Source organism: Myiozetetes cayanensis, unplaced genomic scaffold (genome assembly GCF_022539395.1).
Source record: "Myiozetetes cayanensis isolate MyiCay16 unplaced genomic scaffold, myiCay2020 scf711, whole genome shotgun sequence".
NCBI classification, from domain to species: Eukaryota; Metazoa; Chordata; class Aves; order Passeriformes; family Tyrannidae; genus Myiozetetes; species Myiozetetes cayanensis.
In genome coordinates this window covers 1-23,993 of record NW_026087978.1, presented here as the reverse complement: position 1 = coordinate 23,993, position 23,993 = coordinate 1, and the positions used below count along the sequence as shown (strand labels likewise).

The 23,993-nt window shown below is 57.2% G+C and overlaps 2 protein-coding genes across 2 annotated transcripts; both read right to left on the bottom strand.

The window, feature by feature from the left end:
- Positions 1-208: 208 nt before the first annotated feature.
- Positions 209-18,392, bottom strand: LOC126652236 (sodium/potassium-transporting ATPase subunit alpha-3-like; the record flags this gene model as incomplete). Its single annotated transcript, XM_050338908.1, is given in 22 exon segments — positions 209-374; positions 1,055-1,200; positions 2,180-2,303; positions 2,789-2,943; positions 3,044-3,212; positions 5,210-5,360; positions 5,796-5,828; positions 5,990-6,093; positions 7,480-7,655; positions 8,672-8,864; positions 9,441-9,578; positions 9,985-10,094; positions 10,888-11,086; positions 12,007-12,275; positions 13,225-13,265; positions 13,782-13,858; positions 14,567-14,701; positions 15,484-15,597; positions 16,684-16,828; positions 16,830-16,885; positions 17,355-17,414; positions 18,261-18,392. Coding segments are annotated over 22 exon segments (2,862 nt in total), but the record flags the coding sequence as incomplete, so codon positions are not given.
- A 3,740-nt stretch (positions 18,393-22,132) lies between these two features.
- LOC126652237 (uncharacterized) lies at positions 22,133-23,987 on the bottom strand. Its single transcript, XM_050338909.1, has 2 exons — positions 23,703-23,987; positions 22,133-23,358 (listed from the first exon to the last, which is right to left on the bottom strand). Exons 1-2 carry the CDS (start codon positions 23,951-23,953, stop codon positions 22,641-22,643), a joined length of 969 nt encoding a protein of 322 aa, XP_050194866.1. The 5' UTR covers positions 23,954-23,987; the 3' UTR covers positions 22,133-22,640.
- Positions 23,988-23,993: the final 6 nt, after the last annotated feature.

Genomic DNA, 23,993 nt, shown 5'->3' with positions numbered 1-23,993 from the left:
TTCAGGGACCCCTCCAGGATTTCGGGGACCCCCCCAGGATTTCAGGAGCCCCCAAAATCCATCTTCCCTCCTCCTCCTCCTCCTCCTCCTCTCCCAGGGTTGCTCTTCTCCCCTCAGGATTTCTGAAGCCCCCACAATTTTTGGGGACCCTCCCACGATTCCGGTGACCCCTCCAGGATTTTGGGGACCCCCCCAGGATTTCAGGGACCCCCCAAAGATTTCGGGGACCCCCCCAGGTCTCACTTCATGCCCTGCTGGAAGACGGAGTTGCGGCGGGTCTTGCAGATGATCAGGTCCGCCCACTGCACCACCACGATGCTGACGAAGAAGGCCGTGTGGCACGTGAACTCCACCACCTTGCGCTGCTCGTACGTCTGGGGCCCGGGTGAGGAAGTGGGATCCCTCCAGGAGACCCCCCTGAGCACCCCAAAAAACCCCGTCCGGCTACGACCCCCGGTTCGGGAGGAAAGAGGGGGGGAAGGTCCCAACCCCACCCCCACCCCCAGTAGGGTTGGGATTGGGGGCTGGAAAAATGGGGGTGTTTGGGGTGGGAGACCCCCCCCAATTTCCTGGGAATTGGGGTGTAAAGACCACCCCCCCTTTTTCCCAGAAACTGGGGCACAGAGACCACCCTCCCCCCACCACCTTCCTGGGAATTGAGGTTCTCCCCCTCCCCATTTTCAGCCTTTCCCAGGAATTTGGGGGATCCCATCTCCTGTTTTTGGGGTGTCCCCTGTTTTTGGGGTAATCCCATTTTTGGGCTGTCCCCCGTTTTTGGGCTGTCCCCCATTTTTGGGCTGTCCCATTTTTGAGTGCCCCGTTTTTGGTGTGGCCCCCATTTTTGGGGTGTCCCCCCTTTTTGGGGTGCCCCATTATTGGGGTGCCCCGTTTTTGGGGTGCCCCTGTTTTTGAGGTGCCCCATTTTTGGGCTGTCCCCGTTTTTGGGGTGTCCCCTGTTTTTGGGGTGCCCCATTTTGATGCCCCATTTTTGGGGTGCCCCATTTTTGGGTGCCCCGTTTTTGGGGTGTCCCTGTTGTTTTTGGGGGTGACTCACCCACTGCTGGCCGTAGGAGTCCTCCAGGTCGTTGATGGTGCGGTCATCCCAGCGCAGGCGGATCCCGACGAGGCAGGACGGGAGGAACCCGTTCTCAGCCAGGATCACGAAGTACGAGAAGAACCCGCCCAGGGCCTGGATCATCCCTGGGGGGGCCACAGGAGGGGTCAGGGGGGTCCCAGCACCCAGTGGGAGTCAACAGCACCCAAAAGCACCCAATGGGAGTCAATGGCACCCAATGGGACTCAACGGCACCCAATGGGACTCAACGGCACCCAACGGCACCCAATGGAGACCCAACAGGGCCTGGATCATCCCTGGGGGGGCCACAGGAGGGGTCAGGGGGGTCCCAGCACCCAGTGGGAGTCATCAGGATGCAGTGGCACCCAATGGGAGTCAACAGCACCCAATGGAGACCCAACAGGCCTGGATCATCCCTGGGGGGCCACAGGGGGGTCCCAGCACCCAATTGGAGTCATCAGAACCCAATGGCACCCAATGGGAGTCAATGCCACCCAAAGGGATCCAACAGCACCCAAAGGGATCCAACAGCACCCCATGGGACTCAGTGACACCCAATGGGACCCAACGGCACCCAATGGAGACCCAACAGGGCCTGTATCATCCCTGTGGGACCACGGGGGCTTGGGGGGTCCCAGCACCCAATGGGAGTCATTGGAACCCAGTGACACCCAATGGCACCCAATGGGAGTCAAAGGAACCCAGCGGGACTCAATGGCACCCAATGAAAGTCAACAGCACCCAACGGGACCCAATGGCACCCAAAGGGATCCAACAGCACCCGAAGGGATCCAACAGCACCCAAAGGGATTCAACAGCACCCAATGGGACTCAATGACACCCAATGGGACCCAACACCACCCAATGGCACCCAATGGGACTCAACGGCACCGAATGGGAGTCAATGGCACCCAATGGGACTCAACGGCACCCAACGGGACTCAACGGCACCCAACGGGACTCAACGGCACCCAACGCCGCCCAGAGCCGTATGAACCCCTGTAACCCCCACTTTACCCCCTGTATCCCCCCTGTGTGACCCCTCAGGACCCCCAGACCCACCCTGGGACTCCCCAGGTCCCCCAGACCCCCGGGCCCCCGTACCGATCTGGCCGTAGGCCATGCTGATGAGGCGCTCATTGACGAGCTTGTCCGAGCGGGGGTTCCGCGGCTGCCTCTTCATGATGTCGCTCTCGGCAGCCTCGTAGGCCAGGGAGATGGCGGGCACCTGCCATGGGCGGGGAGACCAAGGTTTTGGGGATCCCAGAGGGTTTGGGGGAGCGGGGTGGATTTTGGGGGGTCCCTGGGGTGGATTTTGGGGTCCCCAGGGGGATTTTGGGGGTCCCCCCCTCACCATGTCGGTGCCCAGGTCGATGCAGAGGATGGTGATGGTGCCCAGGGGCAGGGGGGGTTGGGGATGGATTTGGAGGTGGATTTGGGGTCCCTGGGGTGAATTTGGGTTTCCCAGGTGGATTTGGAGGGGTTGGGGTGAATTTTGGGGTCCCTGGGGTGGATTTTGGGGGTCTCCCCCCTCACCATGTCGGTGCCCAGGTCGATGCAGAGGATGGTGATGGTGCCCAGGGGCAGGGGGATTAGGGATGGATTTGGAGGGCGTTGGGGTGAATTTGGAGGGGTTAGGGTGGATTTAGGGTCCCTGGGGTGAATTTTGGGGTCCCCAGGGGGATTTTGGGGTCCCCCAGCCCCCCTGCTCACCATGTCGGTGCCCAGGTCGATGCAGAGGATGGTGATGGTGCCCAGGGGCAGGGGGATGTTGGCCATGATGAAGAGCAGGAAGGGGGTGATCTCGGGGATGTTGCTGGTCAGGGTGTAGGCGATGGATTTCTTCAGGTTGTCGAAGATCAGCCGCCCTGCGTTGGGGGTGACAGGGATGGGAATTGTCACTGCAGGACTGTCCCCAACCCCCCTGGGGACCCCCAGAACGGGGCCTGGGAGGGGTTCCCCTCCCACCTTCCTCGACGCCGGTGACGATGGAGGCGAAGTTGTCGTCCAGCAGGATCATGTCGGCCGCCTGCTTGGACACGTCGGAGCCGGCGATGCCCATGGCCACGCCGATGTCGGCCTTCTTGAGCGCGGGGGAGTCGTTCACGCCGTCCCCCGTCACCGCCACGATGGCGCCCTGGGGACAACGGGGGGCATTGGCACTGTCTTGGGGACATTGACATCATCTTGGGGACATTGGCATTGTCATGGGGACAATGGGGGACAATGGGGGACAATGGGGGACATTGGTGAGGACATGGGGGACATTGGCACCATCTTGGGGACACTGGCACCGTCATGGGGACAATGGCGTTGTCATGGGGACAATGGGGGACATGGGGACAGGGGGGGACAATGGGGGACAATGGGGACATTGGCATCATCTTGGGGACATTGGTATTGTCTTGGGGACATTGGCACTATTATGGGGACACTGGTATGGTAATGGGGGCATTGGCATTGTCATGGGGATATGGGGACATTGGTGGGGACAATGGGGGATGTTGGCACCATCTTGGGGACATTGGCATTGTCTTGGGGGCAACAGGGGGACATGGGGGACATTGGCACCATCTTGGGGACACTGGCACCGTCATGGGGACAATGGGGGGACATGGGGACAATGAGGGACATTGGTGGGAACATGGGGGACATTGGCACCGTCTTGGGGGCATTGGTATTGTCATGGGGACAACAGGGGGACATGGGGGTATGGGGGACAATGGTGGGGTCATGGGGGACATTGGTGGGGTCATGGGGGACATTGGTGGGGACATGGGGGACGTTGGCATCATCTTGGGGACACTGGCACCGTCATGGGGACAATGGTGTTGTCATGGGGGTATGGGGGACATGGGGACAATGGGGGACATTGGTGGGGACAATGGGGGACATTGGCACCGTCATGGGGGCATTGGCATCATCTTGGGGACATTGGCATTGTCATGGGGACATTGGCACTATTATGGGGAAACTGGCATGGTAATGGGGGCATTGGCATTGTCATGGGGACAATGAGGGGACATGGGGACAATGGGGGACATTGGTGGGGACAATGGGGGACATTGGCACCGTCTTGGGGGCATTGGCATCATCTTGGGGACATTGGCACCATTATGGGGACACTGGTATGGTAATGGGGGCATTGGCATTGTCATGGGGACAATGGGGGGACAATGAGGACAGTGGGGGACAGTGGGGGACAATGGGGACATTGGTATCATCTTGGGGACATTGGTACTATTATGGGGACACTGGCATGGCAATGGGGGCATTGACATTGTCATGGGGACATTGGCATTGTCATGGGGGTATGGGGGACAATGGGGGACAATGGAGACATTGACATCATCTTGGGGACATTGGCCCTATTATGGGGGCGTTGGCATTGTCATGGGGACAATGGGGGGACATGGGGACATTGGTACTGTCTTGGGGACATTGGCACCATTATGGGGCATTGGTATTGTCATGGGGACAAAGGGGGTATGGGGGTATGGGGGACAATGGGGGACATTGGTGGGGTCATGGGGGACATTGACATCATCTTGGGGACACTGGTGTTGTCATGGGGACAATGGGGGGACATGGGGACAATGGGGGACATTGGTGGGGACATGGGGGACATTGGCACCGTCTTGGGGGCATTGGCATTGTCATGGGGACAATGGGGGACACTGGCATTGTCATGGCAGCCCTCGACGATGCTGGGGGGCCCTGGGTGGGTTTTGGGGCTCTGAGGAAGTTTTTGGGGTTCTGAGGAGGGTTTTGGGGGGGTTTTTGGGGTGTGTCCCCCCCCCCAAACCTGTCTCTGGCAGCCCTCGATGATGCTGAGCTTCTGCTGGGGGGCTCTGGGTGGGTTTTGGGGGCTCTGAGCAGGGTTTTGGGGCTCTGAGGAGGTTTTTGGGGCTCTGAGCAGGGTTTGGGGGGTTTTTGGGGTGTGTCCCCCCCCCCAGACCTGTCTCTGGCAGCCCTCGACGATGCTGAGCTTCTGCTGGGGGGCCCTGGGTAGGTTTTGGGGGCTCTGGGTGGGTTTTGGGAGCTCTGAAGAGGTTTCTGGGGGCTCTGAGGAGGTTTTTTGGGGTTCTGAGCAGGGTTTTGGGGCAGTTTTTGGGGTGTCCCCCCCCTCCAGACCTGTCTCTGGCAGCCCTCCACGATGATGAGCTTCTGCTGGGGGGACGTGCGGGCGAAGACGATCTCGGTGTGGTTCTGCAGGATCTCGTCGATCTGCTCCGAGCTCATGTCCTTCAGGTCGGTGCCGTGGATCACACAGGCCTTGGCGTCCCTGGGGGGCCCCCAAACACCACGGTTGGACCCCAAAAACCCACGGGGGGACCCCCAAAAATGGGAGTGAAACCCCAAAACCCCGACACCGAACCCTGACCGAGCCCTGAACAGCCCCAAACCCTTCAGGTCCATCCTGTGGATCACACGGGGCTTGACGTCCCCTGGGAGCCCCAAAACCCCCCCAAACTTCACTCCCTGTGCCCCCCAGACCCCCCAGACCCCTCCAGGACCCCCCAGGACCCCCCAAATCCCCCCAGCTCACCTGGGGTTGACCTGGCTGACAGGGATGTTGAGCCTGGCCGCGACGTCCTGCCCCCAAAACCCTCCCAAACCTCCTAAAACCCCCTAAATCCCCCAAAACTTCACTTCCTGTGCCCCTCAGACCCCCAAGCCCCTCCAGGATCCCCCAAAACCCCCAAAACCCCCAGCTCACCTGGGGTTGACCTGGCTGACAGGGATGCTGAGCCTGGCCGAGATGTCCTGCCCCAAAACCACCCCAAACCTCCCTAAAACCCCCTAACCCCCCCAAAACTTCACTCCCTGTGCCCCCAGACCCCACAAATCCCCCAGGACCCCCAAATCCCCCAGCTCACCTGGGGTTGACCTGGCTGACGAGGGATGTTGAGCCTGGCCGCGATGTCCTCCACGGTCTCGTTGCCCTCGGAGATGATCCCGACGCCCTTGGCGATGGCCTTGGCCGTGATGGGGTGGTCCCCGGTCACCATGATCACCTGGGGGCAGGGGGAGTCAGGAGGGGGATCAAGTGGTCCCCGGTCACCATGATCACCTGGGGGGCAGGGGGTCAGGAGGGGGATCAGGTGGTCCCCGGTCACCATGATCACCTGGGGGCAGCGGGGGTCAGGGAGGGGGGATCAGGTGGTCCCCGGTCACCATGATCACCTGGGGGTTTGGGGTCACCCCTTGGTCAGGGAGGGGTCCTGGGGGTTTTGGGGTCACCCCTTGGTCGGGGAGGGGGTCTGGGGGTTTTGGGGTCACCCATTGGTCGGGAGGGGTCTCGGGAGGTTTTAGGGTCCTTGCTCAGGGGAGGGGGTCCTGAGGGGTTTTGGGGTCACTCCTTGATTGGGGAGGGGTCCTGAGGGTTTTGGGGTCACCCCTTGATTGGTGAGGGGTCCTGGGGGTTTTGGGGTCAACCCTGATTGGGGAGGGAGGGGTTTGGGGTCACCCTCTCCGTTCTGGGGGCACAGGAGGAAGGGACTGGGGAGGGGGAATTTGGGAGTCACCCCTGCTCGGGGAGGGGTCCTGGGGGTCTGGGGTCACCCCTGGTTGTGAGGAAAGGACTGGGTGGTCTGGGGGTCACCCCTTGCTTGGGGGGGCACTGGGAGGGCACACAGGAAGGGCAGGGGTTGTAGGGGGTCTTGGGGGGATTTGGGGACTCTGGGGGTGTCTGGGGTGGTATTTTGGGGTCTGGGGAGTTCTGGGGATTTGGGGATTCCGGGGGTGTTTGGGGTGGATTTTGGGGTCCGGGGGCGTCTCTGTGGTCCCACCTTGATGCCGGCACTGCGGCACCTCTGGCACAGCAGGGTCAGGGTATTTTGGGGATTTGTATTTGGGGACTTGGGGTGGATTCTGGGGCTATTTTGGGGTCTGGGGGTCTCTGGGGTCCCACCTTGATGCCGGCACTGCGGCACTTCCCGGCACAGCGGGGCTGGGTTTGTCTGGGATTGTCTGGGGGATTTGGGGGATTTGGGGATTCTGGGGGGTGTCTGGGGTGGATTTTGGGGTCTCTGGGGTCCCACCTTGATGCCGGCACTGCGGCACTTCTGGCACAGCAGGGTCGGGGTATTTGGGGATGTTGGGGATTGGGGATTCTGGGGTGTCTGGGGGGATTTTGGGGGTCTGGGGTCCCACCTTGATGCCAGCACTGCAGCACTTCCGGCACAGCAGGGCTGGGATATTTTGGGGATTTTGGGGGATTTGGGGATTCTGGGGTGGATTTTGGGGTCTCTGGGGGGTGTTTGGGGTGGATTTTGGGGGTCTGTGGTCCCACCTTGACGCCAGCACTGAGGCACTTCCCAGCACAGCAGGATTGGGATATTTTGGGGATTTGGGGGGATTTGGGGATTCTGGGGTGGATTTTGGGGTCTCTGTGGTCCCACCTTGATGCCAGCACTGCGGCACTTGCCGACGGCGTCGGGCACGGCGGCGCGGGGGGGGTCGATCATGGACATGAGCCCCACGAAGCAGAGGTTGTCGGTGGCGAAGTTGACGTCGTCGCAGTCGAAGGCGAAGCCCTTGGGGTACTGCTCCTCGGGCAGGTAGAAGTGGCAGAAACCTGGGGGAGAAAAAAAGGGGTGAGACCCCCCTGAACCCCCAAATCAGCCCTGAAATCCTACAAAAAAATGGAGACCCCACAGACCCCCTCAAATCCACCCCCCCCAGCCCTTGGGGTGCTGCTCCTCGGGCAGGTAGAAGTGGCAGAAACCTGGGGGGGAAAACACGGGGTGAGACCCCCTCTGAACCCCTGAAATCCTACAGGAAACCTGAGACCCCACAGACCCCCACTGACCCACTGAGACCCCCCCAAATCCATCCCCCCAGCCCTTGGGGTGCTGCTCCTCGGGCAGGTGAGAGGAGCAGAAACCTGGGGGGGAAAACACGGGGTGAGACCCCCCCAAATCCCCCCTCAATCCCTAAATCAGCCCTGAAATCCTACAGGAAACCTGAGACCCCACAGACCCCCCCGAACCACTGAGACCCCCCCCAAATCCATCCCCCCCAGCCCCAGGGGTGCTGCTCCTCTGGCAGGTGAGAGGGGCAGAAACCTGGGGGGGGACATGGGGTGAGACCCCCCAAATTCCCTTAATTCCTCTCCCAGCCCCACCAGGACCCCCTGAGACCCCCTGGGACCCCCTAAACCCACCGAGGACCCTCTTCCCGAGGCTCCCCCAGCTCAGGGGGCGTTCTGGAAGGGGTTCCTTCATCTCCTCGTCCAGGGGCTGCTCCCCAGGGACCCCCAAATCCCCCAAATCCCCTCCCAGCCCCACCAGGACCCCCTGGGACCCTCCCAGGACCCCTGAGCTCCCTCCCCAGCCCCTTCCCCTCCTCTCAGGAGTTACAGGAGCCCCAAATCCCCCCAAATCTGCCCCAAATCCTCTTCTGACCCCAATCCCAGGACCCTCTGGGACCCTCCCAGGACCCCCTGGGCCCCCCTCCCCCAGCCCCTTCTCCCTCCTTCCAGGAGCTACAGGGAGCCCCAAATCCCCCAGATCCCCCAAATCCCCCATATCACCCCAATTCTTCTCCGGCCCCCAGGACACCCTGAGACCCCCTGTGCCCCCCCAAACCCACCGAGGACCCTCTCCCCGAGCCCCCCCAGCTCGAGGTAGGCGTTCTGGAAGGCCTCCTTCATCTCCTCGTCCAGGGGCTGCTCCTTGCCCTGCAGGAGGATGGTGGAGCAGCGGTCCAGGATGCGCTCGGGGGCCCCTTTCATCACCAGCAGGTACCGGTTGTCGTTGGGGTCCTCGGTCTCGTGGATGGACAGCTGGGGGTGGGGGGGATAAAAATGAGGGGGGCATCAGGTAGGTCGGGATTGACCCCCAGTGTGGGGATGGACCCCCAAATTGGGGTTTTTGGGGTTAAATAGGGAGAGGGGAGGGGGTTAATGGGGAGGGAGGGGAGGGGAGGGGAGGAAGGGGGTTTAGGGAGGGGGATTGGGGATCTGGAGGTCAAATTTGGAGGGTCTGGGGCTCAGATTTGGGGGTCGAGATTTATGGGTCTGGGGTAAAATTTGTCTTTTTAAACCCCCACCCGATTTTGAAACCTCCCCTGCGACATTTTTGAAACCCCTGGACACTTTAGGCCCCAGGTTTTTTGAGCCCCCTCCAGATTTTTTTGAAGCCCCCCGATTTTTTTGAAGCCCCCCCAATTTTAAGCCCCTCCAGATTTCTTGAAGCTCCTCCAGATTTTTGGGTCCCCCCTGATTGTTTGGGTCCCTCCACATTTTTGAATCCCTCCAGATTTTTGAATCTCCCCAGGTTTTTTTGAATCTCCCCCGATTTTGGTGTGTCCCTCGATATTTTTGGCCACCCCCAGGGATTTTTTTTTGGGGGTGTTTTACCTGGTATTTGTTGGTGGAGTTGAAGGGGATCTCGGCCACTTTCTTGTTCCTCTCCCTCATCACCTTCACGGAGCCCGAGGACAGCTCAGATGCATTTTCAGCAGCGCTGACTCCGACAGCGTCCCTGGCCACGTCCCGCTGGTTTGGGGGCCCAAAAGCTGGGGTCAGGGGCCCAAAGAATTGGGATCAGCACCCCCAGACCCCCTGGGACCCCCTGGGACCCCCAAAGCCCCCTCAGTCCCGGGAAGCCAAAAACACCTGAATTTCTCACCCTCCCCTCCCATCCCGAGGTGCTCCCCAGGTCACATCCTGCTGGATTTGGGGGGCCCAAAGAACTGGGATGGGCACCCCCAGACCCCCCTGGGACCCCCAAACACACCCCCAGGACCTCCCAACCTTGAGGATGGGGACGTTTCTCCTGCCCCCTTGAACACAGCTCTGTTGCAGAGCCCCGCGATGTGACTCAACCCCCGTCCCCAAACCCCCAAAACCCCCCAAATCCCCCCAAACCCCCAAATCCCCCCAGGACCCCCAGGACCCCCACCTTGAGGATGGGGACGTTCTCCTGGCCCCCCTTGAACACGGCTCTGTTGCAGAGCCCTGCAATGTGACTCAGGGCCACCCAGGTCGGGGAGCTCTTGTCGAAGGCCGTGCCTTTTTTTGGGGGGACACAAAGGAAAGGGGAGGGGGTCAGACCCCACCCCAGTAGCCCCTCAGTGTCCCCAGTAGCCCCCAGTAACGCCCAGTGCCCCTCAGTAGCCCCCAGTCCTCAGTGTCCCCACCCTTAGTAACCCCCATTGCCCCCAATAGCCCCCAGTACCCCCAGTAACACCCAGTAGCTCCCAATAGCTGCCCAGTGCTCCCCCAGCAGCTCCCAGTGCCCCCAGTAACACCCAGTGTCCCCCAGTATCCTCCAGTAGCCCCCAGTACCCCTCAATAGCTCCCCATGTCCCCCTTATCCCCAAATACCCCCATTTCTCCCCATAAACCCCCATAACTCCCCATTTCCCATCCCCCCAGCCCCTCCCCAGTCCCCTCCCAGTGCTCCCAGTGCCTCCCAGTCCCTCCCAGTGCCTCCCAGTCCCTCCCAGTCACCCAACTGGTCCTCTGTGGTGTCAGCCTTGTGGATCTGGCTGTCGAACCACCCCATTTACCCCCATTTACCCCCAAATACCCCCATTTACCCCCATAACTCCCAATAACTCCCCATTTCCCACCTCCCCTGCCCCTCCCAGCGCCTCCCAGTGCCTCCCAGTCCCTCCCAGTCACCGGACTGGTCCTCAGTGGTGTCGGCCTCGTGGATCTGGTTGTCAAACCACCCCATTTACCCCCCATTTACCCCCCAAATACCCCCCATTTACCCCCCATAACTCCCAATAACTCCCCATTTCCCACCTCCCCAGCCCCTCCCTGCCCCTCCCAGTGCCTCCCAGTCCCTCCCAGTCACCGGACTGGTCCTCAGTGGTGTCTGCCTCGTGGATCTGGTTGTCAAACCACATGTGTGCCACCGTCATGCGGTTCTGGGTGAGGGTCCCGGTCTTGTCGGAGCAGATGGTGGAGGTCGAGCCGAGGGTCTCCACGGCCTCCAGGTTCTTCACCAGGCAGTTCTTGCGGGCCATGCGCTTGGCTGTCAGCGTCAGGCACACCTGGGGGGCGAAAAAGGGGGGTTGGGACCCCCAATTTGGGGTTGGACCCCCAAAACTGCCCCAAAATGACCCCAAACTGCCCCCATGACGGCCCTCACGAGCCCCCATCAAGCAGGAACCCCCACTGTATCCAGGGACCCCCATCATAAACAGAGACACCCCCATTGGCTGTCATCAGCGTCAGACACACCTGGGGCGAAAAAGTTGAGGCTAAATTTGGGGGTTGGGACCCCCAAAATTCCCTCAAAACTGCCCCAAAATTGCCCCCAGGTCTCTCTAATGAACCCTCAATGCAGGGACCCCCAGGGTAAACAGGGACCCCCCCATCATAACCAGAGACCCCCCCCATCGTAAACAGAGACCCCCCCATTGTCCATCAGGGTCAGGCACACCTGGGGGGGAAAAAGGGGGGTTGGGACCCCCAATTTGGGGTTGGGACCCCCAAAACTGCCCCCAAAAATGACCCCAAAGTCCCTTTAAGGAGCCCTCAATGCAGGGACCCCCCCATCGTAACCAGGGGGGTCCCACCCATGAGGAAGATGAGGGCGGGACCCCCCCCAAAACCCCTCCCAGTCCCTCCCAGTGCCCTCCCAGTGCTTCCCAGTGCCCTCCCAGTCCCTCCCAGTGTTCCCCAAAGCCCTCCCAGTCCTCCCAGTGCCTCCCAGTGCCCTCCCAGTGCCCTCCCAGTGCCTCCCAGTGCCCCATATCTCCATCCCAGTGCCCCCAGCTCACCGTGACGGTGGCCAGCAGCCCCTCGGGCACGTTGGCCACGATGATGCCGATGAGGAAGATGAGGGTGGGAACCCCCCAAAACCCCTCCCAGTGCCCCCCCAACCCCTCCCAGTGCCCTGTATTTCAGTCCCAGTGCCTCCCAGTGCCTCCCAGTGCCCCATATCTCCCTCCCAGTGCCCCCAGCTCACCGTGACGGTGGCCAGCAGCCCCTCGGGCACGTTGGCCACGATGATGCCGATGAGGAAGATGACGGCCTCGAGCCAGGTGTAGCCCAGGATGAGGGAGAGGATGAAGAAGGAGATGCCGAGGAAGACGGCGACGCCGGTGATGAGCTGGATGAAGTGCTCGATCTCCACCGCGATCGGGGTCTTGCCCACCTCCAGCCCCGAGGCCAGCGTGGCGATGCGGCCCATGACGGTCCTGTCCCCCGTGGCGATCACCACGCCTCGAGCCGTGCCTGGAATGGCACAGAAACGGGTCAAAAATACCGGTCAGAAACACCCAAAACGGGTCAGAAATGGTGAAAATGCTGGGGAAAACGGGAGTAGGGATCAAAAACACCCCCAAAAACGGCCCCAAAACAGCCCCAAAGAAGGACCCCCATGACGGTCCTGTCCCCCGTGGCGATCACCACGCCTCGAGCCGTGCCTGGAACGGCACAGAAACGGGTCAAAAATACAAAAAAACGGCTCAGAAACACCCAAAAATGGGATAGGAATGGTAAAAATGTGGAGAAATGGGAATAGGGGTCAGAAAGGGCCCCAAAACGACCCCAAAGAGGGACCCCCATCACGGTCCTGTCCCCCGTGGCGATCACCACGCCTCGAGCCGTGCCTGGAATGGGTCAGAAACACCCAAAAACGGGTCAGAAACACCCAAAAACGGGTCAGAAATGGTAAAAATTGGGGAAAACGGGAGTAGGGATCAAAAACAGCCCCAAAACAGCCCCAAAATGGCCCCAAAGAGGGACCTCCATCACGGTCCTGTCCCCCGTGGCGATCACCACGCCTCGTGCCGTGCCTGGAACGGCACAGAAACGGGTCAAAAATACCAAAAAACGGGTCAGAAACACCCAAAAATGGTGGAAGTACAGAGAAATGGGAATAGGGGTCAGAAACAAGCCTCTCAAAATGGCCCCAAAGAGGGACCCCCATCACCGTCCTGTCCCCCGTGGCGATCACCACGCCTCGTGCCGTGCCTTAAATGGGTCAGAGACACCCAAAAATGAGTCAGAAACACCCAAAACGGGTCAGAAACACCCAAAAACAGGAGGAATCCCAAAAGTTGGGGTGGGAATGGTGAAAATAGGGGAAAATGGGAGTAGGGGTCAGTAGGGGTTTTTGGGGGTGGTTTTGGGGGTGCTTTTTGGGGTATTTTGGAGTTATTTTGGGGTTTTTTGGGCTCACCCTCAACGCAGTTCGTGGAGAAGAAGGTGACACTTTGGGACCCCCAAACCTCCTCCCCTGCCCCTCCTGGGGTTTTGGGGGTGTTTTGGTGGTGTTTTTGGGTGGTTTTGGGGTGTTTTTGGGGTGTTTTTGGGGCATTTTTGGGGTTATTTTTGGGGTTTTTGGGCTCACCCTCGACGCAGTTGGTGGAGAAGAAGGTGCTGCTTTGGGACCCCCAAACCTCCTCCCCTGCCCCTTCAGGTTTTCTGGGGTGTTTTTGGGGTATTTTGGGGGTGTTTTGGGGTGGTTTTGGGGTATTTTGGGGGTGTTTTGGGATGTTTTGGGGTTATTTTTTGGGTTTTTGTGCTCACCCTCGACGCAGTTGGTGGAGAAGAAGGTGCTGCTTTGGGACCCCCAAACCTCCTGCCCTGCCCCTCCTGGGGTTTTGGGGGTGTTTTTGGGTGGTTTCAGGGTGGTTTTGGGGTGTTTTTGGGGGTTTTCATGGTTTTTGGGGTTATTTTTGGGGTTTTTGGGCTCACCTCGACGCAGTTGGTGGAGAAGAAGGTGATGTTCCGCGCTCCAGGGGGTTGTCGTGGGTGCAGTCGGGCGAGCGCGCCTGGGGCTCCGACTCCCCGGTCAGGGACGAGTCATCCACCTGGGGGGAGGTTTTAGGGGTCCCTGATAAATTTGGGGGTCCCCTGAGAAATTTGGGGGTCCCTGAGAGGTTTGGGGGTCAGGGAAGGGTTTGAGGGGTTTTAGGGGGTTTGGGGGGGACTGGAGGGGCTCCAGCTCCCTGGTCAGGGACGAGTTATCCACCTGGGGGTCCTCTGGATTTTTGGGGTCTCCTGATTTTTGGGGTGCCCCAGGCTCTGGGGGTCTCCACCTGCACCGTAGGCCGAGATTGATCCCTGATCTTGGGGGGTCTTCTGATTTTTGGGGTCTCTGCTCTGATTTTTAGGTGCATCCCTGATTTTTAGGGGTCTCCTGGACTTTTTGGGTCTCCTGGATTTTTGGGGGTATCCCTGGATTTTTAGGGGTATCTCCTGATCTTTGGGGTGCCCCCAGTCCTCGGGGTCCCACCTTGCACCCTGTGAGCTGAGACGGATCCCTGATCTGGGGGGTTCCTACGATTTTTAGGGTCTCCTGATCTTTGGGGTCTCCTGATTTTGGGGTGCCCTCGGATTTTTTGGGGTCTCCCTGGATTTTTTGGGGTGCCCCCAGTCTCGGGGGGGTCCCACCTTGCACCCGTGGGCCGAGATGATCCCTGGATCTGGGGGGGTTCCCACGATTTTTGGGGTCTCCTGGATCTTTGGGGATCTCCCTGGATTTTTTGGGGTGCCCCCGGGCTCCGGGGGGGTCCCACCTTGCACCCGTGGGCCGAGATGATCCTCAGGTCAGCGGGGACTCGGTCGCCCCCCTTGACCTCCACCAGGTCCCCCACGACGACGTCCTCGGCGTTGATTTGCATCTTCTCCCCTCCCGGATCACCAGGAGCTTGCTGGGATATTGGGTGATTCGTGGGTTTGGGGGTGAGAGACCCCGGGAACCCCCAAACCAACCCAGGAAACCCCAAAACCCCCCTGGGAATCTCCCAACCACACTTGGGGACACTGAGAAAAAATCAACCTTTTTTGGTGTTGGGGTGTTTTTCTGGGGGCGGGTCAGAAATGGTCCCAAAACGGCTCTCAAAATGGCCCCAAAATGACCCCTAAAAATGGTTCAAAACTGGCCTCCCCAAATGGCTGCCCGAAATGGTCCCCTAAAGTGGCCAAAAAAAAAAAAAATTGGCCCAAAAATGGTAAAAAAAAAAAAAGTAAAGAAAACGGCTCAAAAACGGCCCCAAAACGACCCAAAATGGCCCCAAAACGACCCCAAAATGGTCCCAAAACTGCCAGAATGCCCCAAAAGAGCCCCCCAAACGGCCCCAAAACAGGTTCTGGGACACCCCAAAAATGGACCAGGACCCCAAAATGGGGCAGGACCCCCAAAAATGGAGCAGGACTCCAAACCAGCCCCCAAACAACCCCAGAACAGGTTTTAGGACCCCCAAACCAGCCCTAAATGCGGATTCAAGCCCCAATCCAACTCAGAACCCCCAAATCTCCGACCCCAGACCCCCGAATCTCGACCCCAAACCCCGAATTCTCGACCCCAAACCCCGAATTTCTGACCCCAAACCCCCGAATTCACCCCAAACCCCGAATCACCCCAAACCCCCATCTCGACTCCAGAGCCCCGAATTTCGACCCCAGCCCCCCAGATCCCCCCCAAAATGCTCACCTGGGGCACCATGTTCTTGAAGGATTCCATGATCTTGGAGCTCTTGGCCTCCTGGTAGTAGGAGAAGCAGCCGGTGATGATGACGACGGCGGCCAGGACGATGCCCAGGTACAGCTGGGGGGGTCGAAACGGGGGGGGCACCGTCACTTTTGGGGGCTCCAGACCCCCAAAATTACCCCCAAAAGCAGCAGGACCCCAAAAAAACCCCCCTCAGTGCTTCAGCGCTTTGAGGGGGAAGGGAAATCCCCCGTTCTGAGTCAGAGAAATTTGGGGGTCAGGCACCCCCTGGCCCCCCAAAATCGACACCTCGGGGTCTCAGCTGCCCCCCCAGACCCAAATTGATCCCCCCAGACACCCAAAATCCCCCTTTCCCACCCTAAATCACGACCCACCCTCCCTTCCCCTTAACTCCCACGAACTCCCCTTAATTCTGCATCCCCCAAATCCCTCTAAACCCCCTAAAACTCCCCAAAACCCCCCAACCCCCAAACCGACCCCCCAGACCCAGATTAACCTCTCAATCTCCCTGAAATCCCAACTGTCCCATTAAAACTCCCCAACTGTCCCTTTAACTCCCCATTGTCCCTTTAACTCCCGTTAACGACTCCCGCTAACTCTGCAGCCTCAAATTCCCCCAAATCCCCCTGAACTCCCCTAAAACCCCCCAAACCGAACCCTCAGGCCCTCAACTGCCTCCCCAGACCCCCCTCTGCCCCCTAAATCCCGACCCACCTCCTCCCTTCTCCCTTAACTCCCATTAACTCCCCGTCCCAAACTCCCGTTACTCCGCAGCCCCAAATCCCCGAAACGCCCCCAAACCCCTCCAAACCCCCAAAACCCCCTCAACCGATCCCCAGACCCAAATTAACACCCCCGGCCCCCAAAATCCCCCCTAAATCCAAACCGACCCCTCCTTTCCCCATTAACTCCCCTTAACTCCCGTTAACTCCGCAGCCCCAAATCCCCGAAACGCCCCCAAATCCCCCGAAACGCCCCCAAATCCCCCAAACCGACACCCCCAGACCCTCAACTGCCCTCCCAGACCCTCAACTCCCCTCCAAACCCCCCTTTGCCCGCCTAAATCCCAACCAACCCCTTCCTTCCCCTCTTAACTCCCGTTAACTCCCCGTCCCCAAATCCCCGCGAAACGCCCCCAAATCCCCCCGAAACCCCCCGAAACCCCCCAAAAGCCGGGCTGACGTTGTCGTTGGAGGGCTCGTCCTCGGTGCCGGCCAGGATGCCGTAGGCCAGGAAGCAGAGGATGGCCCCGATCCAGAGCAGGATGGAGAAGCCCCCGAAGAGCTGCCGGCAGAACTTCACCCACTCGGGGGTCGTGGGCGGGGGTCAGCGTGTTAGGGCCGTCCCGGGCCAGGATCTCCTGCGCTTTGCTGTGGGTCAGACCCTGCACCCCAAAAAAAAAACACCCGGGGGAGGGGTCGGTGGAGACCCCCAAAAAAAAAAAAAAAAAATCCCACCAAGAAGGGCTTTGAAATGCCCCGAAATGGCCCCAAAATGAGCCCCGGGAGGGGTAGGGGGGTGTTAAATAAAACACACGGGATTTTGGGGGGGCCACCCCGAAAATGGGAGGCTCCCCCCAAAAAAAACCCCACCCGGAGGGACCCCAAAAAACCGCCGAGAAATTCACACACCCCCAAAAAAAAAACCTTCAGAAATGCCCCCAAAATCCCTCAAAATGCCCCCAAAACACATGTTTGTTTTTTTTTTTTGGGGGGGGGACACCCTAAACAGCTCCCTGGGGGTCCCTCCATGGTAAAAAAAAGGGGGGTCGGGGGCACCCCCAAACTCGCAGACCCCAAAACCCTCCCGGAGAGACCCCAAAACCCCCCCCGGGACCCCCCCCCAAAATGTACCTGGACGCAGTCGGTGTTGTATTTCCTGCAAACCTCCTCGATGGACATCTTGTGTTCTGTCTGTGGGGAATGGGGGGGCGCCCCCCGGGTCACGGACCCCAAAAACGACCCCAAAATACCCCCAGAAACCCCAAAATACCCCCTGAGACACCCCCCGGGTCAGGGACCCCAAAAACGACCCCCAAAACACCCCCAAAAACACCCCGAGAGACCTCCCGGGTCAGGGACCCCAAAAACGACCCCAAAAACACCCCCAGAGACCCCCAAAACACCTCCAAAATACCCCCAGAGACACCCCCGGGTCAGGGACCCCAAAAACACCCCCAGACACCCCCTCAAACCCCCAGAGACCCCCAAAATTTCCCCAAATACCCCCAAACTCCCCAAATCCCCCCAAACCCCCCAAACCTCCCAAACCACCCCAAACCCTCCTTTAATGACCCCAAATGCCCCTAAACTGCCCCCTGAGCCCCCAAATCCCCTCGAACTGACTCCCAAATCCCCCTAAATCCCCCCAACTCCCCAAATCCTCCAAACTGCCCCAAATCCCCCAATCTCCCCCAAATTCCCCAATCTCCCCTAAATCGCCCCAAACTGCCCCAAATCCCCCCAATCTCCCCAAATGCCCCCAAACCTTCCAAACCACCCCAAACCCTTCCTTTAATGACCCCAAATGCCCCCAAACCACCCCCAAGCCCCCCAAATCCCCCCGAACCTCCCCCAAATCCCCCCAAATCCCCCAAACCTCCCTAAATCCCCCAAATCCCCCAATCTCCCCTAAATCGCCCCCAAACTGCCCCAAATGCCCCAATCTCCCCCTAAATCCCCCCAAACCGCCCCCAAATCCCCCCCAATCTCCCCCCAACCCCCTAAATCGCCCCAACCCCCCCAAACCCCCGGACTCACCATGGCCACCTCCTTCTTGAGGTCATCGAGGTCCCGGGTCTTGCTCTTGCCCTTTTTGGGGGACTCCTTCTCGCCCCCCTTGTCCTGCGTGGTGGCCACGCGGTAGCTGTCGGAGCCGCCGAACTGGGGAGGCTACTGGGGGCCGCGGGGACCCCTCCCCCACCCCGGGACGGCCCCGAGAGCACCCGCAGAACCCCCAGAAATAGAGAGGTACCCCCAAAATATAGAGATAGAGCCCAAAAATAGAGAGATACCCCTCAGAAATAGAGAGATACCCCCCCAAAAAATAGAGATACAGCCCAAAAATATAGAGATACAGCCAAAAAATATAGAGATACACCCCAAAAAATTACAGATACCCCCCAAAAATATAGAGATACACCCTAAAAATACAGAGATACAGCCCAAAAATATAGAGATACCCCCCAAAAAATATACAGACAACCCCAAAAAATTACAGATACCCCCCCAAAAATAGAGCTACAGCCCAAAAATAGAGATACCCCCCAAAAATATAGAGATACACCCTAAAAATATAGAGATACAGCCCAGAAATATAGAGATATATCCCAAAAATATAGAGATACCCCCCAGAAACAGAGATACCCCCCCAAAAATATAGAGATACACCCTAAAAATACAGAGATACAGCCCAAAAATATAGAGATACACCCCCAAAAATTACAGATACCCCCCAAAAATTACAGATACCCCCCAAAAAATAGAGATACCCCCAAAAAAATAGAGATACCCCCCAAAATATAGAGACAACCCCAAAAATATAGAGACAACCCCAAAAATATAGAGATACACTCCAAAAATATAGATACCCCCCAAAAAATAGAGATACCCCCCAAAAAATAGAGATACCCCCCAAAAAATAGAGATACCCCCCAAAAATATAGAGACAACCCTAAAAATATACAGATACCCCCCAAAAAATACAGATACCCCCCAGAAATAGAGATACTCCCCAAAAAAATAGAGATACCCCTCAAAAAAATACAGATACACTCAAAAAATATAGAGATACACCCCAAAAATATACAGATATATCCCAAAAATATAGAGATACCCCCAAAAATATAGAGATATATCCAAAAAATATACAGACAACCCCAAAAATATAGATACCCCCCAAAAAAATAGACACCCCAAAAATTACACAGACACCCCCCCAAAAATATAGAGAGCCCCCAAAAATATAGAGATACCACAAAAAATAAAGAGATACCCCCAAAAATAGAGATACCCCCCCAAAATTACAGATATACCCCAAAAATATAGAGATACACCAAAAAATATACAGATACATCCCAAAAATATAGAGACCCCCCCAAAAATATAGAGATACACCCCAAAAATATAGAGATACACCCCAAAAATACAGAGACACCCCCAAAAATACAGATATCTCCCAAAAATATAGTTACCCCAAAAATATAGAGAGCCCCCCAAAAAATAGAGAGATACCCCCAAAAATATATAGACCAAAAAATATAGAGATATATCCCAAAAATATAGAGACACCCCCAAAAAGAAATACAGATGCCACCTAAAATATACAGACCCTAAAAAACAAAAAAACCCCCAAAAACAGCAAAAAAACCCAAACAAAAAATTAACCCCCAGAAATACAGGTACCCCCCAAAATATACAGGTACCCCCCAAAAATATGCAGACACCCCAAAAAAATAGACACCTCCCCCAAAAAAATACAGACACCCCAAAAATACAGACCCTAAAAAAAACCCCAAAAAACTAAACAAAAAATACAGAAACCCCCCTAAAAAATATATAGACCCTAAAAAACCAGTCAACATATAAAACAATCCCCCCCAAAATAATTAAAATTTAAAAAAATACAGACCCCCCCAAAAATATACAGATACTCCCCCAAAAATACGGACCGTAAAAAAAAAACCCTGTAAAAACAGTCCCTTAAAAAAACAAACAAACAAAAAAAAACACAACAAAAAAACACAAAACAACAAAAAAAATGCAGCCCCCCCCAAGAAAATACAACCCCTCCCCCAAAAATACAGACCCTATAAAAACAGTCCCTAAAAAAATAAAAAACAAACAAAAAATAGAGACCCCCCCCAAAAGAACAGCCCCTAAAAAAAAACCCCTATAAAAACAGTCCCTAAAAAAACCCAAAAAAACCAAAAAAAAAAACCAAAAAAAACAGACCCTGAAAAAACAGTCCCTAAAAAAAACCCCAAAAATACGACACCCCCAAAAATACAGACCCCCCTAAAAAACAGGCTCCCTGAAAAACAGCCCCTAAAAAAATCCTCCACCAAAAAAAAGCCAAAAAAACCCCCCCAAAACCTGAAATGAAGCCCCAAAATTGAAATAACCCCCAAAATTGAAATAAACCCCCCAAAAATGAAAAAAAAGCCCTAAAATTGAAATAAAGGCCTGAAAACTGAAATAGAGCCCCAAAATTGAAATAAACCCCAAAAAAGAACCCCAAAACTGAAGAACCCCCCCCCAAAAAATGCCTAAAAACTGAATTAACCCCCAAATAATCGTAATAAAACTCCCAAAGCTGAAATAAAGCCCCAAAAATTGAAATAAAGCCCCAAAAAAGTGAAATGAAGTCCCAAAAATTGAAATAAACCCAAAAAAAGTGAAATAAAGCCCCAAAAACTGAAATAAAGCCCCAAAAATTGAAATAAACCCCAAAAAAGAACCCAAAAAATGCCTAAAAACTGAAATAACCCCCGAATAATCTTGATGAACCCCCAAAAACTGAAATAAACCCCCCAAAAAATGAAATAAAACGCCAAAAACTGAAATAAAGCCCCAAAAAACTGAAATAAGCCCCCAAATTTGTAATAAACCTCCAAAACCTGAAATAACCCCCCAAATTTGTAATAAACCTCCAAAACCTGAAATAACCCCCCCAAAAAATTGAAATGAACCCCCAAAACCCAAACCCTTCAAGGACCTCCCAAACCCCCTAACTCCTCTCCCTCGCCCATAAATCCCCCCAGGACCCCCAAAATCCTTCAAGGAGCCCCCAAAATTCCCCTCACCCCCAAAACCCCCAGGACCCCCCAAAATCCTTCAGGGACCCTCAAAATCCTCCCTCAACCCCCTCGTCCCTCCCCAGCCCCTCCCTCCTGCCCGGGGGTCAGTGGGGGTCACGGGGATTTGGGGGTGGGGAGGGTGTCATCCCCCTTCGCCATCTGCTGCCCCTTAATCCGAGGGGGAGGGGCGGCCTGGGAGGGTGGGGAGGGGCGCGGGGGGAGGGAAGGTCCCCGTGGGAAAAAGGATCTCTCCCCCCAATTCAATGTCCGGGTCTCCCCCAAAAAAATAATTGGGGACTCCCTTAAAATTTGGGGGAGGGTCAATCTAGCTCCTCCCCATCCCGGGGGTTCTTGGGAGGGATCACCCCAAAATTTTGGGGAGGAGGGGTCGGGAAGGGTTTTTTGGGGTGGGGGCGGTTTTGGGGAGGTGGGGAGGTGCCTGTTTTGTTTTGGGGGTGGGGGATTTTGGGGAGGGATTTTTTTGGGGGTGTTCCTATTTTTGGGGGGTTCCCTATTTTTGAGGGGTTTTCCTTATTTGGGGGATGTCCCATTTTCTGGGGGTGTCCCACTCTCGAGGTTCCCATTTTGGGGATGTTCCACTTTTGTGGGGTTTTCTAATCTTTTTTTTTGGGGGTTCCTATTTTTGGGAGGGAGGATTTCTATTTTTGAGGATCCCCATTTTTTGGGGGAATCCTATTTTTTGTGGGGAGATTCCAATTTCTGAGGGGGGGTCCCTATTTTTTGAGAGGTTTTCCCTATTTTTGGGGATCCCTATTTTTTTTTGGGGAGTCCCCACTTTCCTGGGAGTCCCCATTTTTGGGGGTCTCCTTTTTGCGGGGGAAACTCCTTTCTATGTCCTTTCCTCATCCCTCCCTCGTTATGAGCGGTGCTAATTAACGGGGGGGGGAGGGGCTGAGCTTGGGGACACGGGAACATGGGAGTGACACGGGATTTACATGGGATTTCCATGGGAATGACACGGGGTTTCCATGGGAATTCCATGGGAATGACACGGGATTTCCATGGGAATTCCATGGGAATGACACGGGGTTTCCATGGGAACACACACGGGGACTCGTGTGGGGACATGGGATGTGGCAGGGACACACACAGGGACATGGGAACATGGGAATGACACGGGATTTCCATGGGAATGACACGGGAACACACACAGGGACACGGGAATGACACAGGAATGACATGGGATCACACGTGTGGGGACAGGGGGTGTGACAGGGACAGGGGGAGCAGGACATGGGGGTTTGTCCAGGGATGGGGACACAGGGACAGGGACATGGGGACAGGGACAGGGATGGGGACACTGGGATGGGGGCAGGGGGTTTCAAGGATGGGGACAGGGGGATGGGGACATGGGGATGGGACATGGGGTTGGGACATGGGGTTGGGGACATGGGGACAGGGACACGGGGACAGGGACAGGGGGATTCAGGCCCCAGTTGTGCTGCTGGCACAGGGACAAGGACACGGGGACAGCGGGATCTGTGTGGGAACACGGGGATTTCCACGGGGACAGCAGGATTTGCACTGGGATTGGCACTGGGACGGGGACACGGGGATGGGGACACAGGGATGGGGACACAGGGACAGGGACACGGGATGGGGACACAGGGACAGGGACACGGGGCCTCAGGGCCCGTCTGTGCCTCTGGCGCAGGGACAAGGACACGGGGACAGCGGGATTGGCACCAGGATTGGGACCAGGGATGGGGACACTGGGGTGGGGACACTGGGACAGGGACACAGGGACAGGGACATGGGGGTTTGTCCAGGGATGGGGACACTGGGACAGGGACACAGGGACAGGGACATGGGGATGGGACACGGGGTTGGGGACAGGGGGATTCAGGCCCCAGTTGTGCTGCTGGCACAGGGACAAGGACACGGGGACAGCGGGATTGGCACTGGATTGGCACCAGGATGGGGACAGGGATGGGGACACTGGGGTGGGGACACAGGGACAGGGACACAGGGACAGGGACATGGGGATGGGACACGGGTTTGGGGACAGGGGGATGGGGACACGGGGACAGGGACAGGGGGTTGGGGACAGGGCTGGGGACACGGGGATGGGATACTGGGTTGGGGACACAGGGACAGGGACAGGGGGTTGGGGACACGGGGATGGGGACACGGGGACAGGGACAGGGGGATTCAGGCCCCGGCTGTGCCGCCAGCACAGGGACAAGGACACGGGGACAGCGGGGTCTGTGTGGGAACACGGGATTTCCACGGGGACAGAGGGATTGGCACTGGGATTGGCACTGGGACGGGGACACGGGGATGGGGACACAGGGACAGGGGGATGGGACACGGGGTTGGGGACAGGGGGATGGGACACGGGGTTGGGGACAGGGGGATGGGGCCACAGGGACAGGGACACGAGGCCTCAGGGCCCGTCTGTGCCACCGGCGCAGGGACAAGGACACGGGGACAGCGGGATTGGCACCGGGATGGGCACAGGAGTGGGGACAGGGATGGGGACACAGGGATGGGGACAGGGGGTTTCAAGGATGGGGACAGGGAGATGGGGACACTGGGATGGGGACAGGGGGATTCAGGTCCCAGCTGTGCTGCTGGCACAGGGACAAGGACACGGGGACAGCGGGATCTGTGTGGGAACACGGGGATTTCCATGGGGACAGCGGGATCAGCACAGGGATTTGCACCTGGATGG